Below are 19904 nucleotides of genomic sequence, written 5' to 3'. Positions count from 1 at the left end.
TTCAAAACAGACTGTCATGGCGGCTCGTTCAGAATACGATCTCGTATTTTACAAAAAAAAATAAAATTTTAAGCAAGAAATAGGCCATGCAGTTGCTGAATCTGTCTTCATTTCAGATCGACAAAGGTCAGTTTAAAAGATTTTCGTCAGATTTTGAGAGACACCGAACCGACCGCTCCTCAAGTGGAGTGGGGTGCTGCTGCAGGTCACGTCACGCCACAATGCAGAAATGTCAAGTGGGAGAGAGGCTGCCTGGAGTTGGAGGATGCGCCAGCGTCATTTATAGTCTGGTGTGTGGGAACATTTTGGATTTCACGTTCCCTATGATGAAATAAAACAATATATAGAACTGACATTGTGCATGTATTGTGCAACATGCATTCAGTATGCTAATTTTAGCTATATATCATATGCTGAAGTATATTCTGGAGTGTGAAAAAAATAACAAGAACTGTACAGACCCGAAAACCGTGATACAAACCAAACCGTGGGTTTTGTGAACCATACCACCCCTACTAGCCTCATATATCGATTAGGGATAGGCCGATTATCGGGCTGTTGCAGATGATCTGTATCAGCGTTTTATTTGCCTGACATCAGTGAGCCAGTCAGCACGCAGCATGCTTCTACCAAGATCTAATCATGTCTGTGATTGGCTGTCTAACGTTACACATCGTAGAGACACGCAGGAAAAACTCTACGTTACTACGGTATTGGTATCGAAAAAAGTATAGTTTATGAACCGGTATCGAAGTCACGTTATAGGTATTGGTTTTTGAATGATACCCAGCCCTACTTACTTTATCAGTATGATACAGACTTAATTGCATGAAGTGTGTGTTGTGTGTGTTTGCTGTTTAGAACAGCCCAGCCAAATCGGCCCAGGCCCTTCCCACAGATTGGCTGATCTACGATGAGATGAGCCGAGGCCACAGGATGGCCAGTGTTCGCTGTTGCTCCTTGACGACTCCCGTCACTGTGGCCATATTTGGAGGGTGTGCCAAACTACCCAGCTCTGCCCTGCAGGAACCTGCTGTACAGAGAGCTACTGGTAACAATTTCATGCTAGGAACTTCATGCTAGCAACTTACCATGCTAGCAACATGGGCTAAGTATGGCAATGTCGGCCGCTTTTTTTGTTTTTTACTATTGGCCAGATTCCAAAGAAAAAAAAAGTCAATTCCTGCACACACTTATCACCTCTGCACTGATTTATTTAACAGAGCAAGATGGTAACCACCTTCATGATACCCATTATCTCTGATTGGTGCGTCAGGCTTTGTTGAGCCAGCTAAGACAGAGAAAGCCTGTCCAACTTGCTTTCTGGTACACCCCTCAGCTTTATTGTGCTTGTTTTTAGCTGTAGGTCTATTTCTGTGTAAGGACATTGAGAGCAGCAACAAAACAGAGTCAAAGTCAGCACTTTGGAACTTTGTTTTTGGTATTTTGATAAGCTTTCCCAGGGAGGCTGTGCAAACTTTGAAATGAATGTTAATCAAATTATCCCAACACTATCCAGATACTTGAGCATTCTCTCGTAGAGAGATGGGTCTCGCTTCCCTTGAGTTTTCCGGCATGATTGGTTTCCTAGGAACTGTCTGAGGCCAATCCAAAGCAGACATGGCCTTCCCACATTTCTCAAGTCTTGAGCATTGTTTAAATCCCTTTTTACTACATACTTCAAATTATATTATTGTTTTCCAAAAATGTATAGACATTTCATCTTTTCCATGGTGTTTTACAAAGCACTCTTTCCTTTGATGAATGTTTTATGACAGAAGTGGATTTTGAAGCCTGCCTGTGCAGATTCAGCCTTTGTCTCCATGTTCTTTCCTTCAGACAGTCTGGTTGACGTCAGTGACAGTGAGACAGAGGACCTAGCCGAAATGAAGATTGATGACTGGCTCCTCTTCCAATTGGACAAAGAGGTGAGGGATCATAGCTGTTGACACTGAACTTTCAACCTTTAAAGTCTTAATTATTAATTGTAATGTGATTTTTTATTTTTTTTTTTTTTTATTCTTTCATAAGACAACATTTAAGCCCCCAGCCAAATGCTAGTAAAATGTGCAAGTGGCTGTAGATTTGCTTCACTCACCAGCCCAAATAAAACAATGGTCATGTTTTGAGTGGCTTTTAACATTTTGGAATCCACCAGCCACTAGGGCTGGGCGATATGGACCGAAAGTCATATCCCGATATATTTTGGCTGAATATCGATATACAATATATATCCCGATATTTTTTCTGCAAAGTGAGAGCAAATGTTCAGTCAAAGCCAAATATGACATGTCACAAGTAGTTTCATAGAAACTGGCTATTTCAGTGAACAGTTAATAAACTGGTTTCTTCACCTGGTTCAATGCTCAGCTGTTCAAATAACAATAAAATGTAAACATAAATTCTGATTAACCCTTGTGTTGTCTTCCCGTCAACCTTTTCGACGTTTTTGAGGCCATATTTTCAGCGCTTATTTCTACGTCCCATATTTTCTAATATAGGGCTGGACGATATAGAGAAAATCAGATATCACGATATTCTTGACCAAATACCTCGATATCAATATTGCGACGATATATTCTAGAGTTGACAGTTGGTGCTCTCGCAAAATATCTTCACACTTAGATTTTAGATAAATAATCATTAATAATAGAACAGCTAGAACATCTGGTAAGTTCAGAAAAGTACATCACTTCACTGTAATGCAGCCTTTAAAACCAGGAAAAGACACTTATGTCATATCACGATATTACCATATCCAAAATCTAAGACGATATCTAGTCTCATATCACGATATCGATATTAATATGGATATATCACCCAGCCCTACCAGCCACAGTGGCAGGTGGACAAAAGTTAATTTCCAACCCTGTATTGTCCTATACGTCAGTGGTTCCAAAACCTTTTGGCTTGTGACCAAAAGCTTGTGGCTAAAACAAATCAATGTCTACTTGCGACCAAGCAGTATATATTAAAGGTGCTCTAAGCGATGTCAAAGCAAGCAAACATCTGCTCACTATCCGCTAGCTGCCTGTCCCCTGAACACACTGTAAAAAAACGCGGTCTCTGTAGACGGCCCAGGCTCCACAAACGCCAAGAAAAACAAACTGCGCCAACTAGGGCTGTAGCGATAAACTAATCTCACGATACGATACACGATATTCAGCTCACGATACGATTCGATATATTTTGATACACTTGCATCATTTTCTGAAAGATTTAAAGGGGACCGAGTGATTTAGGTGACATCCTTTGAGTGTTCCATTTACTTGGATTTAATTAATTGAACTGAAAACATCAATTACACAATATATGTCTCTGACTGGACAGAGAGTCTACAGCAGGGATCATCAACTACATTTAAGTACTCTGGCGGCCAGACTTTCAAATAAATGCTACTATTTTTTAACATGTATTAGTGTGAGCAAACTCCTAAAAAACATGGAAACTCCATAATGATAACTGGCTCTTTAACTAGAAAAAGATCTCCGACTAGGAGGCAGTTCACTGAGGAGTGATGGTTAAAGTCTGTGATTATGGAAACATTATTGTAGTATGCAGCGTCCTGATTGGTGGAAAATGCTTGCAGAAAGAAAGGCTGTTGTCAGGTAAACATGTCACTGTCAAAGACGCTGAAGCGAAAAGTTGATGTGGAAAAGCCAAAAGCCCAGCTTTAATGATGAATGGACTGATAAGCAGGCTATGCACTCGTCATGTATGCCTCATTTGCAATGAAACGATGTTGTTGCAAAATAATACAACCATCATCATCATCATCACTCGAACATAACGATCGCGTCATTCACATGCATATTAAGTAGCTCCAGATTGTCCGCTCTAGCGGAGAGTTTGGTTTGTTCAGCCAACAGTGAGGTTTACAAGAATTTGTTAAAATTTCCAGATTCCCGGCAACCTAAGATAAACAGTTAGACTACAAACCGACAGCTTTTGTTTTAGCTTGTTTGTAAAAATTTGCTATTTGCAGAGTAGAGCTGTGTTTGCGTAAAACAGCGCGGTGGACGCTTTCTCCATCGCTTTCTACATGTTGATGCCGGTCTACACAGGTGAGTGCATTGTATAAGTGCATAAGTATTGACTTTCTACTCACGAAGTTTTAATTGTAGCCTATTTACAGAAAAGAGACCAGCGTGAGTTCGTCTGCCCCAGCGGCCGTTGGTAACTCTGTATCGTTCCCAGTCAGGTGCTGCGTGTTTTAACCTTTAACGCACACACATCTCGGCTCAGCCGTGTGTGTGGAGCTCGGGCATCGCTGTAGGCTACAGAATCCTGGCATGAAAATAAATACAGGGGGCTGGGTTTTTGCTCTAAATGCTTAAAATGATAAATAACAGAACGCATTTTTTCCTCTTTACATTTTGTGAATTCATGATTATTCTGGGGCCAGTTGACGTTGGCTGCTCTACAGCGACACTAGCGGCTGGCTGACCAAATCGCTCTTCCTGCAACGTGAACGGGGGTAAACACGGGGGATTTGAATGGGACTTATGTATCGATACTCGCGGCATAAAAATCGATACTTTCTTGGGGGGAAAAATATCGATTTATATCGCAGAATCGATAAAATTGCTCAGCCTTAGCGCCAACCTGCACCACCAAACATGACAAACAGTCTTCCAGCGTTCCAGCCAATAACCGACAAGAGGGGTTGGGTTGTGGGGTTAGTGCACGGAAGCACGGAAGGGAGGGGGAGGGGACAGGATGAGGAGAAGGGAGGGGCGAGCTAGACTTGTTTGACAATACTTCAAACGTCAACAAGAAGTGACGTCACCCAACATCACTTAGAGCACCTTTAAAGAGCTGTAAACACAAAATATGTTTAGAATCACTGACATGAAATCTAAAATGGAAATGTTTCGGGTTGACTGGATCTTGGCTTTGCCTTTATACAGTTAAACTGGATTCTCATCAAGCAGTTGGTGATGACATCACTGATGTGCCTCAAGGGTCTGTTCTTTGCCATATTTTATTTTCTATCTATATGCTATCATAGGGCCTTTTAAATTCTTTTGTGCGGATGACAATTATCCGTTCGTAACCCAAATGACTGCCTGGATATGAGAGGCTGGATGTCTCAAAATAAAAACTGAATCTTGTTGGTGACCTGAAATGTCTCTGCAGCAATCTCTGGAACCTGTAATTCATCAAATTGTTTTGTTAACTTTGAATTTAAGTTCCAAATACTTTTATAGTCAACCATGAACAGGTGTACAACATTCTCATTGGATAGATACAGGATTTCAAATCTGTTGGATAATGGATCCAAGGTTGGGAGTTGCCAAAGCCAGTGCCAAACCCCATGCACGGCAGTCACATCAAGAACAAAAGAACCCGGATCTATTTTCCAGTTACAACAGAAAGTACGAGTACTGCATCCATCAAGTGGAATCCATTAGAGGAAACATGACAAACTCAGTTATTCATTGAGGCCAAAAGGCCCAACTTTGTTAAGAGCATGAATCTAAAAAGAAGTCTTCCCCAGAATGTTGAGCAATAGCATAATCCATGTTTGTATGTGCTTACTGCAGTTTAGTGTTCGGTTATGTGATTCTTTAAAGTTTATAGCCCTTTTTACACATCCTGTTCATGGCAGGAATGTTGCTAAGCTGGCAGCAGAGCCAAATCTACTTCAAATTCACACACACAAATGATAACTGGGGCAGCATTATGCTAGCGTTGTTTGGTTCAGTGTAAAAAACAAAGCCAGTATAATGAGGGGTCTACTTTACAGCAGTATTGCAGGATGTCTGTATAAAATGGGCTTTAGTTTTTCCGACATAAAGGGGTCTTTAGTTTTTCCGATATAAACCAGACCACAGGGACATTTCAGCTTGTAAACAACATGTGTGCTGCTGCAGTTAATGAAAGATTTCACAGTAGGGTCAAAACGTTGGTCTGTTTGCACTATTAAAGGCTTTAAACCTATCAGTATGCTCCAGTCCCTCTTCTTTCTTGGAAGTGAGCTGTCAAAAGCCGAAAAGCTCCTTGTTCAGCTGCGTTCTGCTGAAAGATGTGTGGAGAACACTTTCTCTTCTATAATAACAAACCAAAATCCTGCTTTTCCATAAAGAAATGTTCTTAAGATCACACATATTTCACCTTTTGAAAGGCGTAACAAATAAACCCATGCTCTTGTGTGGTCATGGCTACATTATTTTATGCCATCCACAGCTCATTACTACACCATCACTGGCTACCTGGAGTTTTAAATTTAATACATTTCAGTTTTTACCTCTTGAGCTTACCACTATTTTATTGTTAGTGACTGCATCTCAATACTTGTTGTGCATATAATAAATTGAAATCAGGCTCTACGCAATAAAGCCCTTGATTACAGTTATACATTTTTTGTTCCTATATGAACTTGAACTCTCTGAGGTCGGCTAACAAGTACGGGTCGGGGAAAAAATGTTTATATCGTATGTATCTTTATTTTTATTTATTTTTGCCACACCCTACTAATAAGTGTCTACTGGGTGTTCCCAAAAGGAAGGTCGAAATGCATTTGTTGTCTGGCATCTACACTTTAAAAATAGTTTACCTCTCAACTTCGCAAGACTCACTTATATTTCCCTCTTAACAGATGTTTTTGCCCTTTTGTTCTCTTATGGTAACTCTGTTGCTCTTGTGTTTCTTTCCATCCTGCCTCCCTGTTATTTTGTACTAAAACTTTTCTTATTTACATGCCGTTTTATCTCATGTTGTCAGGCTGCAGGACTGGTGTTTGAACTGAGGCAGAAGTGGCAGAATTTGTTCATCAAGAGGATCCGTTGTCCTTCAAAGCCCTGGTCTCAACAAGACGAGGCCATTATCCGGACTCTGGTGTCTGTATGTCTCATTCTTTTTTCTTTCTCCAAGTTCCACTTACAACACCATAAATAGAGCAGCACCAGAGGGTTGTACCACAAAGCCAGATTAGTGGGTTAGTGAGGTATGTTGAGTCTGAAGCCAGAGTTTTCCCTGTCCAAAGGTGCCTCTCGGTTAATGTTCAGAGTTTCGGATTGAAATTGGCTAAAAAGCCCCTTCACTAATCAACTCCATGGAAAAAGCATTACTATATAGTTAATAGTCAATCTATGAGCTATTCTCAGCTGAGGAAGTACGTTATAAATGCAAACGTGTTGAACCATAAGGTTACATTATTTATCCCACCAAACAAAGCTGTGCAGTTACCGTAGCTCTTACTGTATCCATGGCGTTGCAGGATTTTTTTGACACAAGAACCTAAATCAGGAATGCAGAAAATCTGAGCAAGAACACGTTTTCTTAAATTTTTTTTGAAAGGATTTTGTTGCTCTCACTGAACTACTAATGTATTAATTTGTAGTGTTCCCTGGACATTTGCCCACGTTGGCTCTAAGGAAGCTTCTATAAATCACACATTAGTAGATCACTTTATTATAAATAAATCTGGGGTTTACTTTTATGTGAAATGTGGTATAATTCCTTCAATCCATAACGTTACCACTTTGGAATATGTTTTTATGCTTGGTCCCAAGCAATTTACCCAGTTAGTAATTTTTTGCCAGCATTCCTCTTTCCTTCTGTGCAGCAACGGTGTTTCTTTCTGCTGTAATTTTTTTGTTTTTTTAAGATAATTGTTTTGGGCATTTAGGCCTTTATTTGACAGGACCGCTGAAGACATGAAAGAGGAGAGAGATGGGGGAATGACATGCAGCAAAGGGCCACAGGTCGGAGTTGAACCTGGCACTGCTGAGTCGAGGACTAAACCTCTATATGTGTGCGCCTGCTCTACCAACTGAGCTATCTGGGAGCCTGTAAATTTAAATGCAGAAGTAGGTGGCCGATCAGGACCAGGCCCGTTTTGTACGGTAGAAGAGTCAAATGATGCCAAGCACCCCGTTTTTATGGGAACACGCACAGAACCCAAAGAAGACATCCTGGGTTAACAGAGCAAGATGGTAATCCCATTCATGACATCGGTTATCTCTGATTGGGGCGTCATGCTTTGTAGAGCCAGCTAAGGCAAAGAAAGCCTGGCTCTGTTCAACTTGCTTCGTGGTCCGCCCCTCAGTGTATGTGGGTTTCAAATATTGGATGAGCAACCTCAGACAGTTGTCATAATCCTCTTCCTTTTAGAGTATTAAGGCTGTGTATAATTGTCCTATATTCGTTGCATTGGTTGATGTTGATGTTAAAATGCAGCCACCACATGTTAAAAAGTTGGGGCATGCATCTTTTTGTTTAGAGTGCTGGGTACTGTAACAAAACCTTTAATAAATATTAATAATATTCTAAATTAATGAATAAAGAAATAAGAGATTGCCTTTATTTACTAATACTAGCTTGTACTTGACAAATGTCTGCCTCAGTCAACTTGTAGTCAAGTTACAAATCTATCAAACTATACTTTTCATAATTTGCACCAATCAACTCATTAACGCTAATAACTCCAAAACTCAAAAAAAAAAAAAAACTGTCCATCCCATCATTTTACTATTGTACCCCGATTAAAACTCTGATACCAAAAACATACTGATAGAAGTGATATGTAACATTATTCCAGCATTTATCTTATAAAAACAAATGTTATGCCAAATGTTTGATTAATCGCGGTCTTCACTATTAGCTAATCACAATTAATGATCAATCTTGAGCACCCTGGAGGTGGTTTGAGTGGCTGGACTTCTATCAGTCTTTAATTTACTGGAATGTGGATATAAAGCCTTTGGCTCTGGTGTTTACAGTATGGACACCAGGATGCAGGTAAATGACTGGAGTTCAAACTGATGTCCCTCAGGTGCTTGCAGCAGAGGAGCAGGGAGCCGGCCTGCAGCAGCCCACAGGGATTGGTCAGCGGCCCCGGCCCATGACATCAGAGGACGGGCCCCAGGCTTCTGGGAAGAACTCCAGGCACAACCCCCAGTCCCCCACCAACACCACCAATGACAAGTACCAAGTAGTCTCAATAACATTTACATTGCAGTGTTGTGATGCTTAAAGGTATTTACATTTGACTGTCCTGTCTGGCAGTGCTGCAAGGATCCATGTCAAAGGACAAAAAATAACAATCTCCTCTTTACTTATTTAGCTTCTGGTTGTACCATTGTTTTCCCTATAATTGTGGCCAACGAGTACCCCCACCCAGAAAAAAACATTTTTAATGCCAAAAATAACGCCAAATATCCATAGTTTTATCCCTATATACAGTCCAGTGTGTTATCTAAACTGCTAAATCAGTTGAAATGTTGTTGGTAGACTGACGGTTACAAACCAGGGTTTTTCCTGCCCTTTGGGGGACACGCGGCAGTAATGATTGGCCCGCGTTGAGTAAAGGCAATGAGTTTAATATTTCAATAAATTACCGGGAGAGTCTTGTACAGGCTGACTCGGGGCGATAAAACTGAGATTAGCTCTCATATTCCATATTATTCCATATTCTGTTCAGCTTGTTTAACGGTTGTTTGGTAAATTGATCTTAAACACATTTTGGAGAGGATTTGAATTGCTATTTTTATCACTTTGGTGCTGGTGATTTTCCTTTGGGGCTGGCTAAAACCTATGTGGAGGGGCGCCAAACATTCCTCTATGCAGGAAAAATAAAAACCCTGTAAACAGGCTCGGGAGTGAATGACACGCTAACGTGCTGACGGATTCAGTTTTTTTTTTTAGGCTGAGATGGACCAGAGAATACTTGGTTAAAACAGATCGGTGATGCTGTTTTGACCTTATTGTTGTCTGTTAAGTTTGCTGGAAGTGACGTGATGTAACGTTTTATGTAGGGCTGGATATCGTTTACAAAAAAATTTAAATACTGATACCATGAATTCCATACCATATCTGAACGATTTTCTTTTCAATAGTAATTCTATAAGGTTTATTTTAACAAAAAGAAATTACAACATTACACATTACTGTACAAATTTTCTTTTATTTTATAACAGAATTAGGGCTACCGCTGTCTGTAAATACTGGTTAGCTGATTGGATAAACCATCTGTCTATCACCACCTAACCCACCTCAAAACCAACGCTGATTGGCCCGGTCGTTTGGCTAACGGCTCCAAATGTTCTCTATCTCAAGATGTCTCATGAGGCTAACGACTTGTAACGTTAAACTACCAATCGCAGACATTATTAGATCTTGATAGAAGCATGCTGCATGCTGATTGGCTCACTTACGCTGATGAGATTTACTTATTTACTTAAGTTTAGAAATTTGGTGTTGAATGAAAAAGGCATTCTTTGATACTTGTTACTGAGGCAATTCGGTCGGTGCCTAAAAAGTATTGAAGTTCGTTACTCCACATAAAACTAGGGCTGGGTAAGCACTGCGCCAGACCCAATTTAGAAAAAAATGCCTTTTAAATGCTACATTGCTTATAAGAAAATAACGGGAGTAACAAGCTAACAAGCTTTAAAAGTGGCGTATTTTCTTAATGGATCCAATTCTGAACAACCTATGAATCGGATCAGAACAGAAAACAGACATCTTACTGCGATATGGTAAAACATACTTAAGTGTAAAACAGGAAAAATCAGAAATTAAGGCATGTCTCTTATATAACCCCTATTTTCCACTGGGCACGTCTGCGCTGCGTTCCGGTTTTGTGTCGTCCTCCACGCCACGTGCTAACCCACAACGACAAGGTCTCAGAAGCGGAGCGTCTTGCTGCCTGACTCGCAGATTATATTGTCTCTACAAGTACTTTTTCAGAACAGTCCCGTGTTTATTAAAGTAGTATCTACCTTCCACTTCAAGCACTCCTGTAATTAAACTCCATTCCTTCTCTTACCTTCCGTTGTGATCTGTGATGTCTCTTATGTTTTTCCACCTCCAAGATGAATCTCTCGTCTTCCGTGGTGTTGGGTTGTAGAGGAGACATATACGATATTGGGGGGGTCTTATGATAAATTGACTGGATACTCTCGCTGTTTTACTTCCTGCCCGAGAGCCGCTTCTGAGACGCGCCGTCGTACGGCTGGTGGAATATTAAGCATTGACTTGAATGGCTGCGATTGCTCGCACCGCCTCTGGAACAAAGCGCAGACTTGCCCGGTGGAAAATAGGGGGAGGCATGTTCCATATGAAGGCCTGGGTATCTCTGCAGTTGAGGTAAATACAAGCCCAGGTTTGTGTGTGAGAATGTAGGATAATCAGTCATGTTATATTTTCATGGCTCACTTCACCCTCATACTGCTGCTCTGTTTTTACTTCCCTCAGGTCTTGTAGGATGCCAGCAACCTCAAGCCTGCTACAGATGAAAGCCCAAAGCAGAGAAGAGTCCTCACTACCCACAAATCAGCTCTCTGATGACCTGCACTCCTCCAGTAATTCTTCCTGCTCTGTGACCTTGGACAGTCCCTATGAGAGCCCCTCGCCTTCCTCCTCAGGAAAGGTAATCACCGTCTGCCAGTATTTTTTTCTTTTCTTTTGTGACCTTTTAATAACCACATGGTTTGTTACACAGAACATCTCCGAAGCCATCATTGGAAACTGTTTGGGAAAGGGCCGGTGCTTTAAAAAAAATCAAAAATATCTGGCAGGTGATTGGTTGAACTGTCCGCCATTGTTTTGTACAAACACTGCTGTCCGGACACAAATTTATTACTTGAAGTCTGACACAATGGATTTTTGTGTTATAGGTACAATTATTGTGTGATCTCACGTGTGAGCTGCCGCACAAGGTAAATCTTTTAAAGCCTCTGTGTATAATCTTTGCATGTTTATGACATTTGTCAAATTACTTGGATGCATATGTTTTGGAGGATAAGTGAGACAATCCTGGTGAAAACTGTTGCAGCCCGTGTTGTTTTTAGGCCTTCATTCCAATCGGACTTGATCAAATTAATTTGAGGCAAAACGTTACGGCGATGATGTACAGGGACAGTTTTTTTATACTATCACTAGAAGTTGCTTCATTCAGAAATAGTGGCTTTAAAAGTGAACTCCATTTATTTATCATTGCACTTGTTGAAATCACGGTGGACGGTTTTGGAAAAAGGATCAAAATCAATGCAGCTGAACCAAAAATCAACGGGTCTTTTTTGTATCCACTTATTTATTCTTCCTGCTGCCTAACCTACCCACAATACAACTTGACTGCTGATAGTTGGGTCACAGATTGGGGTGTGTTATGCTTGTACCGGCTAATGTAGCCTGGAGCCTTAAGCAGAGATGAGTAGCGGGCTGCAGAGGTCTGGTGAGCTCACTGCTTTCTAACTTTCATTGTTCAGACGCAACCAACACTGACCTGAGTGAGGACACTTATCAGCTCTGGAGACACAAAAGGCTTTCTTTCATATATGCAGTAGTGCTCCCCAACACTTAGAAACACACACTGATGTGGGAAATCTGTTTTGTCAGTAGTAGTGTCAGTATTAGCATGGGGCCACAACAATGCACACAGCAGAAGCACTACAGCTGAACAAAAGGCAGTGTTTTTTATATATATATATATATATATATATATATATATATATATATTATATATTCTTCAAAATCCATTTAGTCAAGTACAAAACTCTGTTTTTTTACAAATGAACCGAATACAATGCACAGAAAGATATACACAGACATACAGCTAAACGGAGACTTTTTTCAAGCAGCAATTACGACTCATATTTACGATTATAGTGGCGGCGCCCTCTTGTGGCCGCGAGCAAAGCTGGGGTGACGAATTATAAGAGCGCCAAATTCTGCTTAAGGACGAAGGTTGTAGTAGTGGATGGATCAAACGAGTACTGGATGTTGACCCACGAGACTGGGTTTCGTGTCCGTTTGAAAACAAAGGCAAACGGCAACAAACACAAAAAGTTTAACCAGCCAACGAAACTACATCACGTTCTGCGTCATGTGCATAACCAGAACTTTAATAGCGTAACCAACTGTGACGTTTTACAACGACAACTGCATATTTAAAATGTTCTCTGGTTTAGATATGAGGACGGAAAATTGTCGTATGGATAAGCATTTCGTCGTATGGTTTGGAGGACTTGTTGGCTAAACAGAGACCGCAAAGATGAGGAAAGAAACAAAAGCAAACATGAAGATATAGTTAATATGTAGCAATGCAAAATGATCTATCAAATGTACCAATGCAGCAGAGGAATTTTGTGTCTGTGATGTAACATCTAAGGTGTAGCGTTTCATAGTGGTGTATTCAAATATATTCAAATCATCTCTATTACGGCAGTGCTCATTAACATTTTCAGTATCTTCATAAACTGAAAACGTTTGCTGTCAGCTTAGTAAACAACCCCCCACTGTGTTTGCCCTTTAAAGTGAGCATCATCATAGAACACTCCTGAATTTACCACTTCATTAGTCTCGCATTGCCAGACCTTCCTCCACAGCGCTGCAGAGGAAGTTAGTCTACACAACATTCCTGGATGGGAAAAAAACGTGCTCTGGTTTATTGGCATTTCTTTAAACCAATCACAGTCGTCTTGAGCGGAGCTAAGCCTCGGACGGAGCCACTGTGCCGTTGCAAAATAGCCTCAGGAAGGAACTGGTTTTGGTGGAACACGTGTACGTTCAAAAGTAGTTTTAGTCGTGCAACAGAAATCTCCGATTGGACAGATAGTCTAGCTAGCTGTCTGGATTTACCCTGCAGAGATCTGAGGAGCAGTTAACCATATCCTCACAAATCCACCGGAGGTCAGAACACCAACACAAAGGAAGAGGAAGGTAACGGATATCCGGCAGAAAATTAGGGTCTTCAGGCAGAAATTCCGGTGGCAACAGAACCATCCCATAAATGAAACGTCGTTGATATAGACTACCACTTTATTAACCACTTTGTCAGCTGTCCTGTGGTAATTTCTATATTAAGCAGCAGAGGAGGCCAGGGGCAAGAGCTTGTTATGATGTCATGGTGAATCCTCTTCCCATTGGAACTGAGAGCCTTCAGTGTTTGGATCGACACGTTTAATTTTAATAGTCACTATCTCATCAACACATAATTAATGCTGCTGTTTTCCTGCCCTTGTACCCAGCAGATCTCAAAGCCAATGTCTCCTGAGCTGGTCTTTTCATCAGTGCGGTACTTCATCATGAAGAGCAGCAATGTCAGGAACATTGAGATTTCTCAGCAGAAAGGGATCTGGTCCACTACACCGAGCAACGAGACCAAACTCACCAAGGCCTTCCTGGAGAATAACCTCATCATCCTCATCTTCTCTGTTCAGGGCTCCGGACACTTCCAGGTAACTCTCTCTCTCTCTCTGGAAAAACAAATGTTACATGTAGGTTAGTTTTTTATTATCATAGTTTAGACTAGAGAGTTTCGCTTTGTCTTTGCCGATACAGATTACCTTGAAGATACCTTGGTCCATCCCGAGTACCAATAAGATACCAGTGCGTTTAAAATACATATAGATATGAGTTTTAAAGACCTCTGTACTTCTAACCGTGTATGCATGTGATATGATTGCTATCAATGGTGTATGGCCTGGCTCAGGTTTCAGATAATGTATGCCAAAGAACTTTCTTTTATTATTTAGTTTGTCGTCAGTCAAAATGGAAAAAGAAGATGAATAATTGAGAAGATTTCTTTCGATGCTTAATTACGTTGTATCGGATCAGTGCATAGACTTGCATACTTGCCGATACCTAGGGTTGGGTGCTGACTACATTTTTACCGGTACCTGATATTCGGTGCCGATACCCAACGGTACCTTTTTTTTTGGGTACTAACGCTCTGTAATGAATAATTAATTTCAGTTGTAAAATATAATTCCAAACCTATTTATCCTATTTACTTATGTTTTATTTATTTAGAACATTTTACACACCGCACAAAATAAAACCCCACCCTACCTCCCTCTCCCCTCCCAAACCTGTCCCTACAACCTTTTAAATCAAATAAGTATTCATTTCTCACACTGCACTGTAAGTTTTATTATTGCATTTGTATCTTATGCTATTTCAGCTTTTTTATTTTCTATCTCTTTCATGACTATTTCTTTTATTTAATTTAACTAAATGAACTGTTTTATAAATGTTTTGAATTGCCTTGCCGCTGAAATGTGCTATATAAATAAAGTTGCTTTGCCCTACAACCTCCATCCATCTGTCAGTCACCAGGGCATAGAAAACACATGGAGAAAACTGCTGTGCCTGTCTGTCTCAGAGGAAGTGTAACCACACAGCGACTGCTTTCACCTCTCCATCCTATCAAATTGCAGTGAACACTGTCTGTGTGGAGACTTTCGTGGTTCGGTACCCAAACCCTACCAATATCAGCATTTTAGGCAGTATCTGAGGCATTTCGGATACTGGTATTGGGATTGGAAAACTCTATTTTAGACCATATGTGGGCCGGAATCTCGATCCCGCTGTAAAAACATTAAAATATAAAGCACTGTAAATAAGGATATTTAAAGGTCCCATGGCATGAAAATTTCACTTTATGAGGTTTTTTAACATTAATATGAGTTCCCCCAGCCTGCCTATGTTCCCCCAGTGGCTAGAAATGGTGATAGGTGTAAACCGAGCCCTGGGTATCCTGCTCTGCCTTTGAGAAAATGAAAGCTCAGATGAGCCGTTTTGGAATCTGCTTGTTATGAGGTCATAAGGAGCAAGGTTACCTCCCCTTTCTCTGCTTTGACCGCCCAGAGAATTTGGCCAACCCATGAGAGAGAGACATCATGGTTTTCAAACGAGAAAAGTGGAAGCTGGTCAAGGCCACAACCCCACCCTCCACCTTGCCCCCCCTCTCCTCCTCAATAGCTAAAGACACAGAAATGGCACATCCTAAGGAAAGCTCATTGTGGGACTGGCTCTAGTGGCTGTAGTTCTGCACCAAAGCTGAATTTCGGGAAAGAGACTTCAGATACAGTATTAGGGGACCACTGAGGTCTATATAAAAGAGACTTCAGATACAGTATTAGGGGACCACTGAGGCCTATATAAAAGCATCCAAAGAGCACCATGTCATGGGACCTTTAAACAAAAAAACAAAAGTAGTGTATTTTGTCTTTTCACAGGGCTATGCTCGCATGACATCAATCATCAGTCAGGAGAGCTGCCAGGACTGGGGCTTCATGGGACTAGGAGGGGTTTTCAGTGTAGAGTGGATCCACAAGGACAGTGTTCCCTTCCAGTGCACCCAACACATCGTCAACCCATGGAACGACAACAAGAAGGTCCAGATCAGCAGGGACGGACAGGTGAGACTGAGTCAGCCTCTGAGGCAGTGCGGCGCTGTATGGAAAAGGGGTTTGGAGCTTCCTATAACAGGGGTTTAAATGTGCAAAGCAAGGCTGGAGCATTGCAAAATGAGAGTAGATTTAAGAAAACCGCTCATAGTTCCTAGCTGCCACTAATCTTAGACCAGATCTTGTGGTCAGAAACCGAGGGTTTTTATATTTTGTGGAGCGGACACTACCATGGGAGGTGTTAAAGCCACAAAAATAAGCTTATATTCCATTTTCCCTCTCATGACTACCAACTCCTTTGATTAGAGTAGTTCCAATACCCAAATCGCTCACCGTTTGCTCCAAAAAAAAAAAAAAAAAAAGCTGCGTTGTATTTATCAGATGACTAGCACCCACCCTCCCTTCATGCCTGGTGCTCCGCCAGCAAAAAGTCCACCGGATGACAGGCACTGTCAGGCATGTAGGGAGGCTGGGCGCCGTTCATCTGCATGTACTGTACTGGGGTTACACCGATACAGGCTGGGGCATGATTCAAACTTATGGTGTGGAAATTAAAGCGGGAGAAAGGCTAGGCTCCAACATTTAAAAAATCTGCTCTGCGCAGCTAGCGAGCATAGAAGGCGAGCTAAGTGTTAGCAAACAGGTAGCAACATTTCTTCATCGCTTGCAGATGCATGTAATACAGTATCCAATATCAGAGGGCAGCAGGTTTAATTTAAATAATTGATTGTCACAATCGGATCAGTCTTTTTCCAGTCAGTACAGACAGCATACATTGGTGCTTTTGGATGTGCTGGCCATTGATTACCAACGGCGTTGGGAGAGACACTTTATAATTTAGAAAGATTTACATCTTTTTCTCTTCATGTGTAGCTAAACTGGACCTCCTACCAGCACTTGTAATTTCCAAATTTATATTTCTCTTAGAAAATGGTTATACCTAAATGTCAACAATTGTTGCATTTATTGTACAGTTGTTTTAGTTGGTACATCTTTCTGCTTCCACTGTGTAAACCATACATGCACATTACAGCACATATCCTCATTCAATACAAACAGCACTACTTTGTGCTTCCAGTGCTCTTCCACAGGTTTGAAAGTGATGGTTTTGAGAGAGTTCTCTGTTTTATGTCTGTACATGCATAACTGAAGGTAGTTTGTTAAATGGTGACATTAGCATAGTTTAGCTCTTTAGCTGGATGTCAGTGGCAGCTCAGTTTTACAGGAGGTTCAAATGAGTACTCCTTTTTTGTGCAGAGCTGCTAGCTGATCCCACAGACATTGAGCTAAAATGAGCTAATCTCGATGTTCTAAGATAAACTGCAGTATCAATAACACAAAAGTAAAATTCCTCTAGAAACCAAACTTTAATACAACTACAGTATATCTAACTACCAATTTGTGCAGAAATGGGAAAATGTCCAAGTCACAGCAGGAAGACATGCTAATGTCTGTGATGGGTGGTTTTTTTTCCTCAACCAACATGTTTCTCATTTATTTTGAATTACACTCTGTGTGTCCGGTTTGACAACTCTATGTGTTGAAGAGTTTTTTCTCAGTTTGTTTGTGTTTAGCTGAAAATGCATTTAGCAGAGTTTGCGTTGTACATATAACAAAGACGCTACAGCTTTGTTGCAGCTCAAGCGTACTTTTTTGTTTGGAATTATTTATTTTTTGTCTTTTGTTTGTGTACATACATTTTAGGGACATGGTATTAGCATTGTGATTACACATAATGACGCGTCTTCCTGTAAACTAAGTACAATAAAAGAAAACAATAGAGCTGTTTGGAGCAGTTTGTGAACAGTGTTTTCTGTTGGAGATGGTAAGTCCCTTTGGGGTAGACTTTGGGCTTTTTCACTTTGTAAACCTATAACGTGCACACAAAAAATATATAACCCACTAAAGGAAAGGGAAAAAGCCAAAAAGCATAATATGAGCTCTTTAAGAATTTTTTTTAAACTAGTGGGGCAGCTCGGTTGGAAACTTTCAGATCTCCAGTTAGCTTTTAACACTGACTTAATGAAAAGCCCTATGGAATCTGTCATAGCTTTTTTTAAATTCTCAATTTCGCGATTCCGTCTATGATTCTGTTATCACAGAAACTATTTGGTTCTACAGTAATGCTGCCATCAGTCTGTGACTGGCCCCAGGCGGGCCCTCGTCAAAAAGACACTTGCCGGGCCCCTGGTTAGCTCACCTGGTAGAGCGGGCGCCCATATATAAAGGTTTACTCTTCGACACAGCGGCCGCAGGTTCAACTCCGACTTGCGGCCCTTTGCTGCAGGTCATTCCCCTTCTCTCTCCCCTTTCAAGTCTAAGCTGTCCTATCCAATAAAGGCCAACAAATGATCTTAAAAAAAAAACTTGCCACCAGGCCTAACAACTTCTCTAGAGGAAACCCTGGGTTTATTTGCAGCCCAGAACACGCGTCCAGACAAGTTCTCCCTTTTCTCGCACCACATTGGCCTAATGTAGGACTACCACTACTGTTTTTTAACTTCTTCCCATCTCTTTTTTTTTTCCTCATGTAGGAGTTGGAGCCCCAAGCAGGCAGCCAGCTGTTGTTACTGTGGGAGAGAAACTCAGGGAATCAAGTTCAATAAGAGGTAGCAGCGGAACACCCCTCTGCACCATGTTTTGTTCTTCCTCGACCTAAATCTGACTCAAACTACATGCATCCATTTTGTATTGATAGAAACATGTATATTTTTTATCAGATCTATTAGATATTGCATCACTTTTATTTTGCCTGCAACAGTAAAAGGACTGCAGTACCAGTTGAGGCAAGATGACCGGACAATGGAAGGACTGATTGATTTGAAAGTTCAGCTGTTGCCGTCTCCTGTTTCTGTGTTTTGTCTATTTAATAAGTATGTTCTCTATCCAGTTTTTATTCTTGTGTTCAAAATGGTACCCATGTTCTTATCAAACACTATGTTCACGATAACATGTCGCTGGCTCTGTGAATGTTCTAAAGAGGATTTATTTTTAATTCTGACATTAATTACAATGGATCAAATGCTTGTATCACTAATTTGATTTGATAAATACAGAAGCTATTACAGTTTGTTCAAATTGTTGTGATGATGTCCACTTAGTGTTTATGGTAATATTTCGAGAGACTGACATATATGTACACCATTTACAACACAAACAATGCTTCTCTGCACATCTGGAAAGAACGTCTTAAGATTGTGTCTTAGAATAGTTGATGTTTTGTTTTAAAGCTTCGGTCGGAGGATGTTGGAGTGCCTCAGAATCTACTAGGCATCATCACTATATTTATGGGACTCATTGTAACACATTTGTCTTTTTTTTTTTTTGTTTCCTGGATGAAGACAGAAAAAATATGTAACTTAAAGATTGTTCATTTTGCTGCTGCATGAGGAGAGGTGAAACGTGAACTATACACCATTGATTTCAGGCATCCTCATGATTGTTAATGGGTTGACAAAAATAAATGATTTCATTTTAAAATTATGTCAGTGTAACTTCCTCTGACTGTGGAGCTGCCAGAATCCACAGGAAAGAAGGGGGTGCTTTATTACATTCTGAGTTTGCAGGTATGAAAGTATTGTAAGCGTAGAATCTGCCATTCAGAATACAAACGAGCAAGCATAGACAGTATATAATGGACCAGTAGACCCAGTGTCTCTGGACGGAGACCAGTGAAGGCTATTAGAAGCACTTTTCCGGTGATCTCTTGCTTTACTGCGCAGCCTTCAACTGACAGACAACGTAAATGTGACGTGAGCAACGTGT

The 19904-nt window shown here is 40.8% G+C and overlaps 1 protein-coding gene across 5 annotated transcripts in view; it reads left to right on the top strand.

Moving 5' to 3' along the window:
• Positions 1-19613, top strand: part of ythdc2 (YTH domain containing 2) — a 76429-nt gene extending 56816 nt beyond the window's left edge. For 2 of the 5 annotated variants that reach the window (XM_028600776.1, XM_028600775.1), the window contains exons 25-33: positions 862-1051; positions 1840-1928; positions 6727-6846; positions 8780-8931; positions 11203-11377; positions 11625-11666; positions 13977-14186; positions 15969-16151; positions 18674-19613. In XM_028600776.1, the coding sequence (XP_028456577.1) occupies positions 862-1051; positions 1840-1928; positions 6727-6846; positions 8780-8931; positions 11203-11377; positions 11625-11666; positions 13977-14186; positions 15969-16151; positions 18674-18745 (1233 nt within the window). In that variant the 3' untranslated portion in view covers positions 18746-19613. The remainder of the gene's footprint in view (positions 1-861; positions 1052-1839; positions 1929-6726; positions 6847-8779; positions 8932-11202; positions 11378-11624; positions 11667-13976; positions 14187-15968; positions 16152-18673) is intronic. The other 3 variants (XM_028600777.1, XM_028600779.1, XM_028600778.1) reach the window with 3 other exon arrangements.
• The last annotated feature ends 291 nt before the right edge of the window (positions 19614-19904 follow it).

This window comes from Perca flavescens, chromosome 16 (assembly GCF_004354835.1).
Source record: "Perca flavescens isolate YP-PL-M2 chromosome 16, PFLA_1.0, whole genome shotgun sequence".
Taxonomy (NCBI): domain Eukaryota; kingdom Metazoa; phylum Chordata; class Actinopteri; order Perciformes; family Percidae; genus Perca; species Perca flavescens.
The sequence above is the reverse complement of the archived record's forward strand: the minus strand, read 5'-3'. Positions and strand labels throughout refer to the sequence as shown.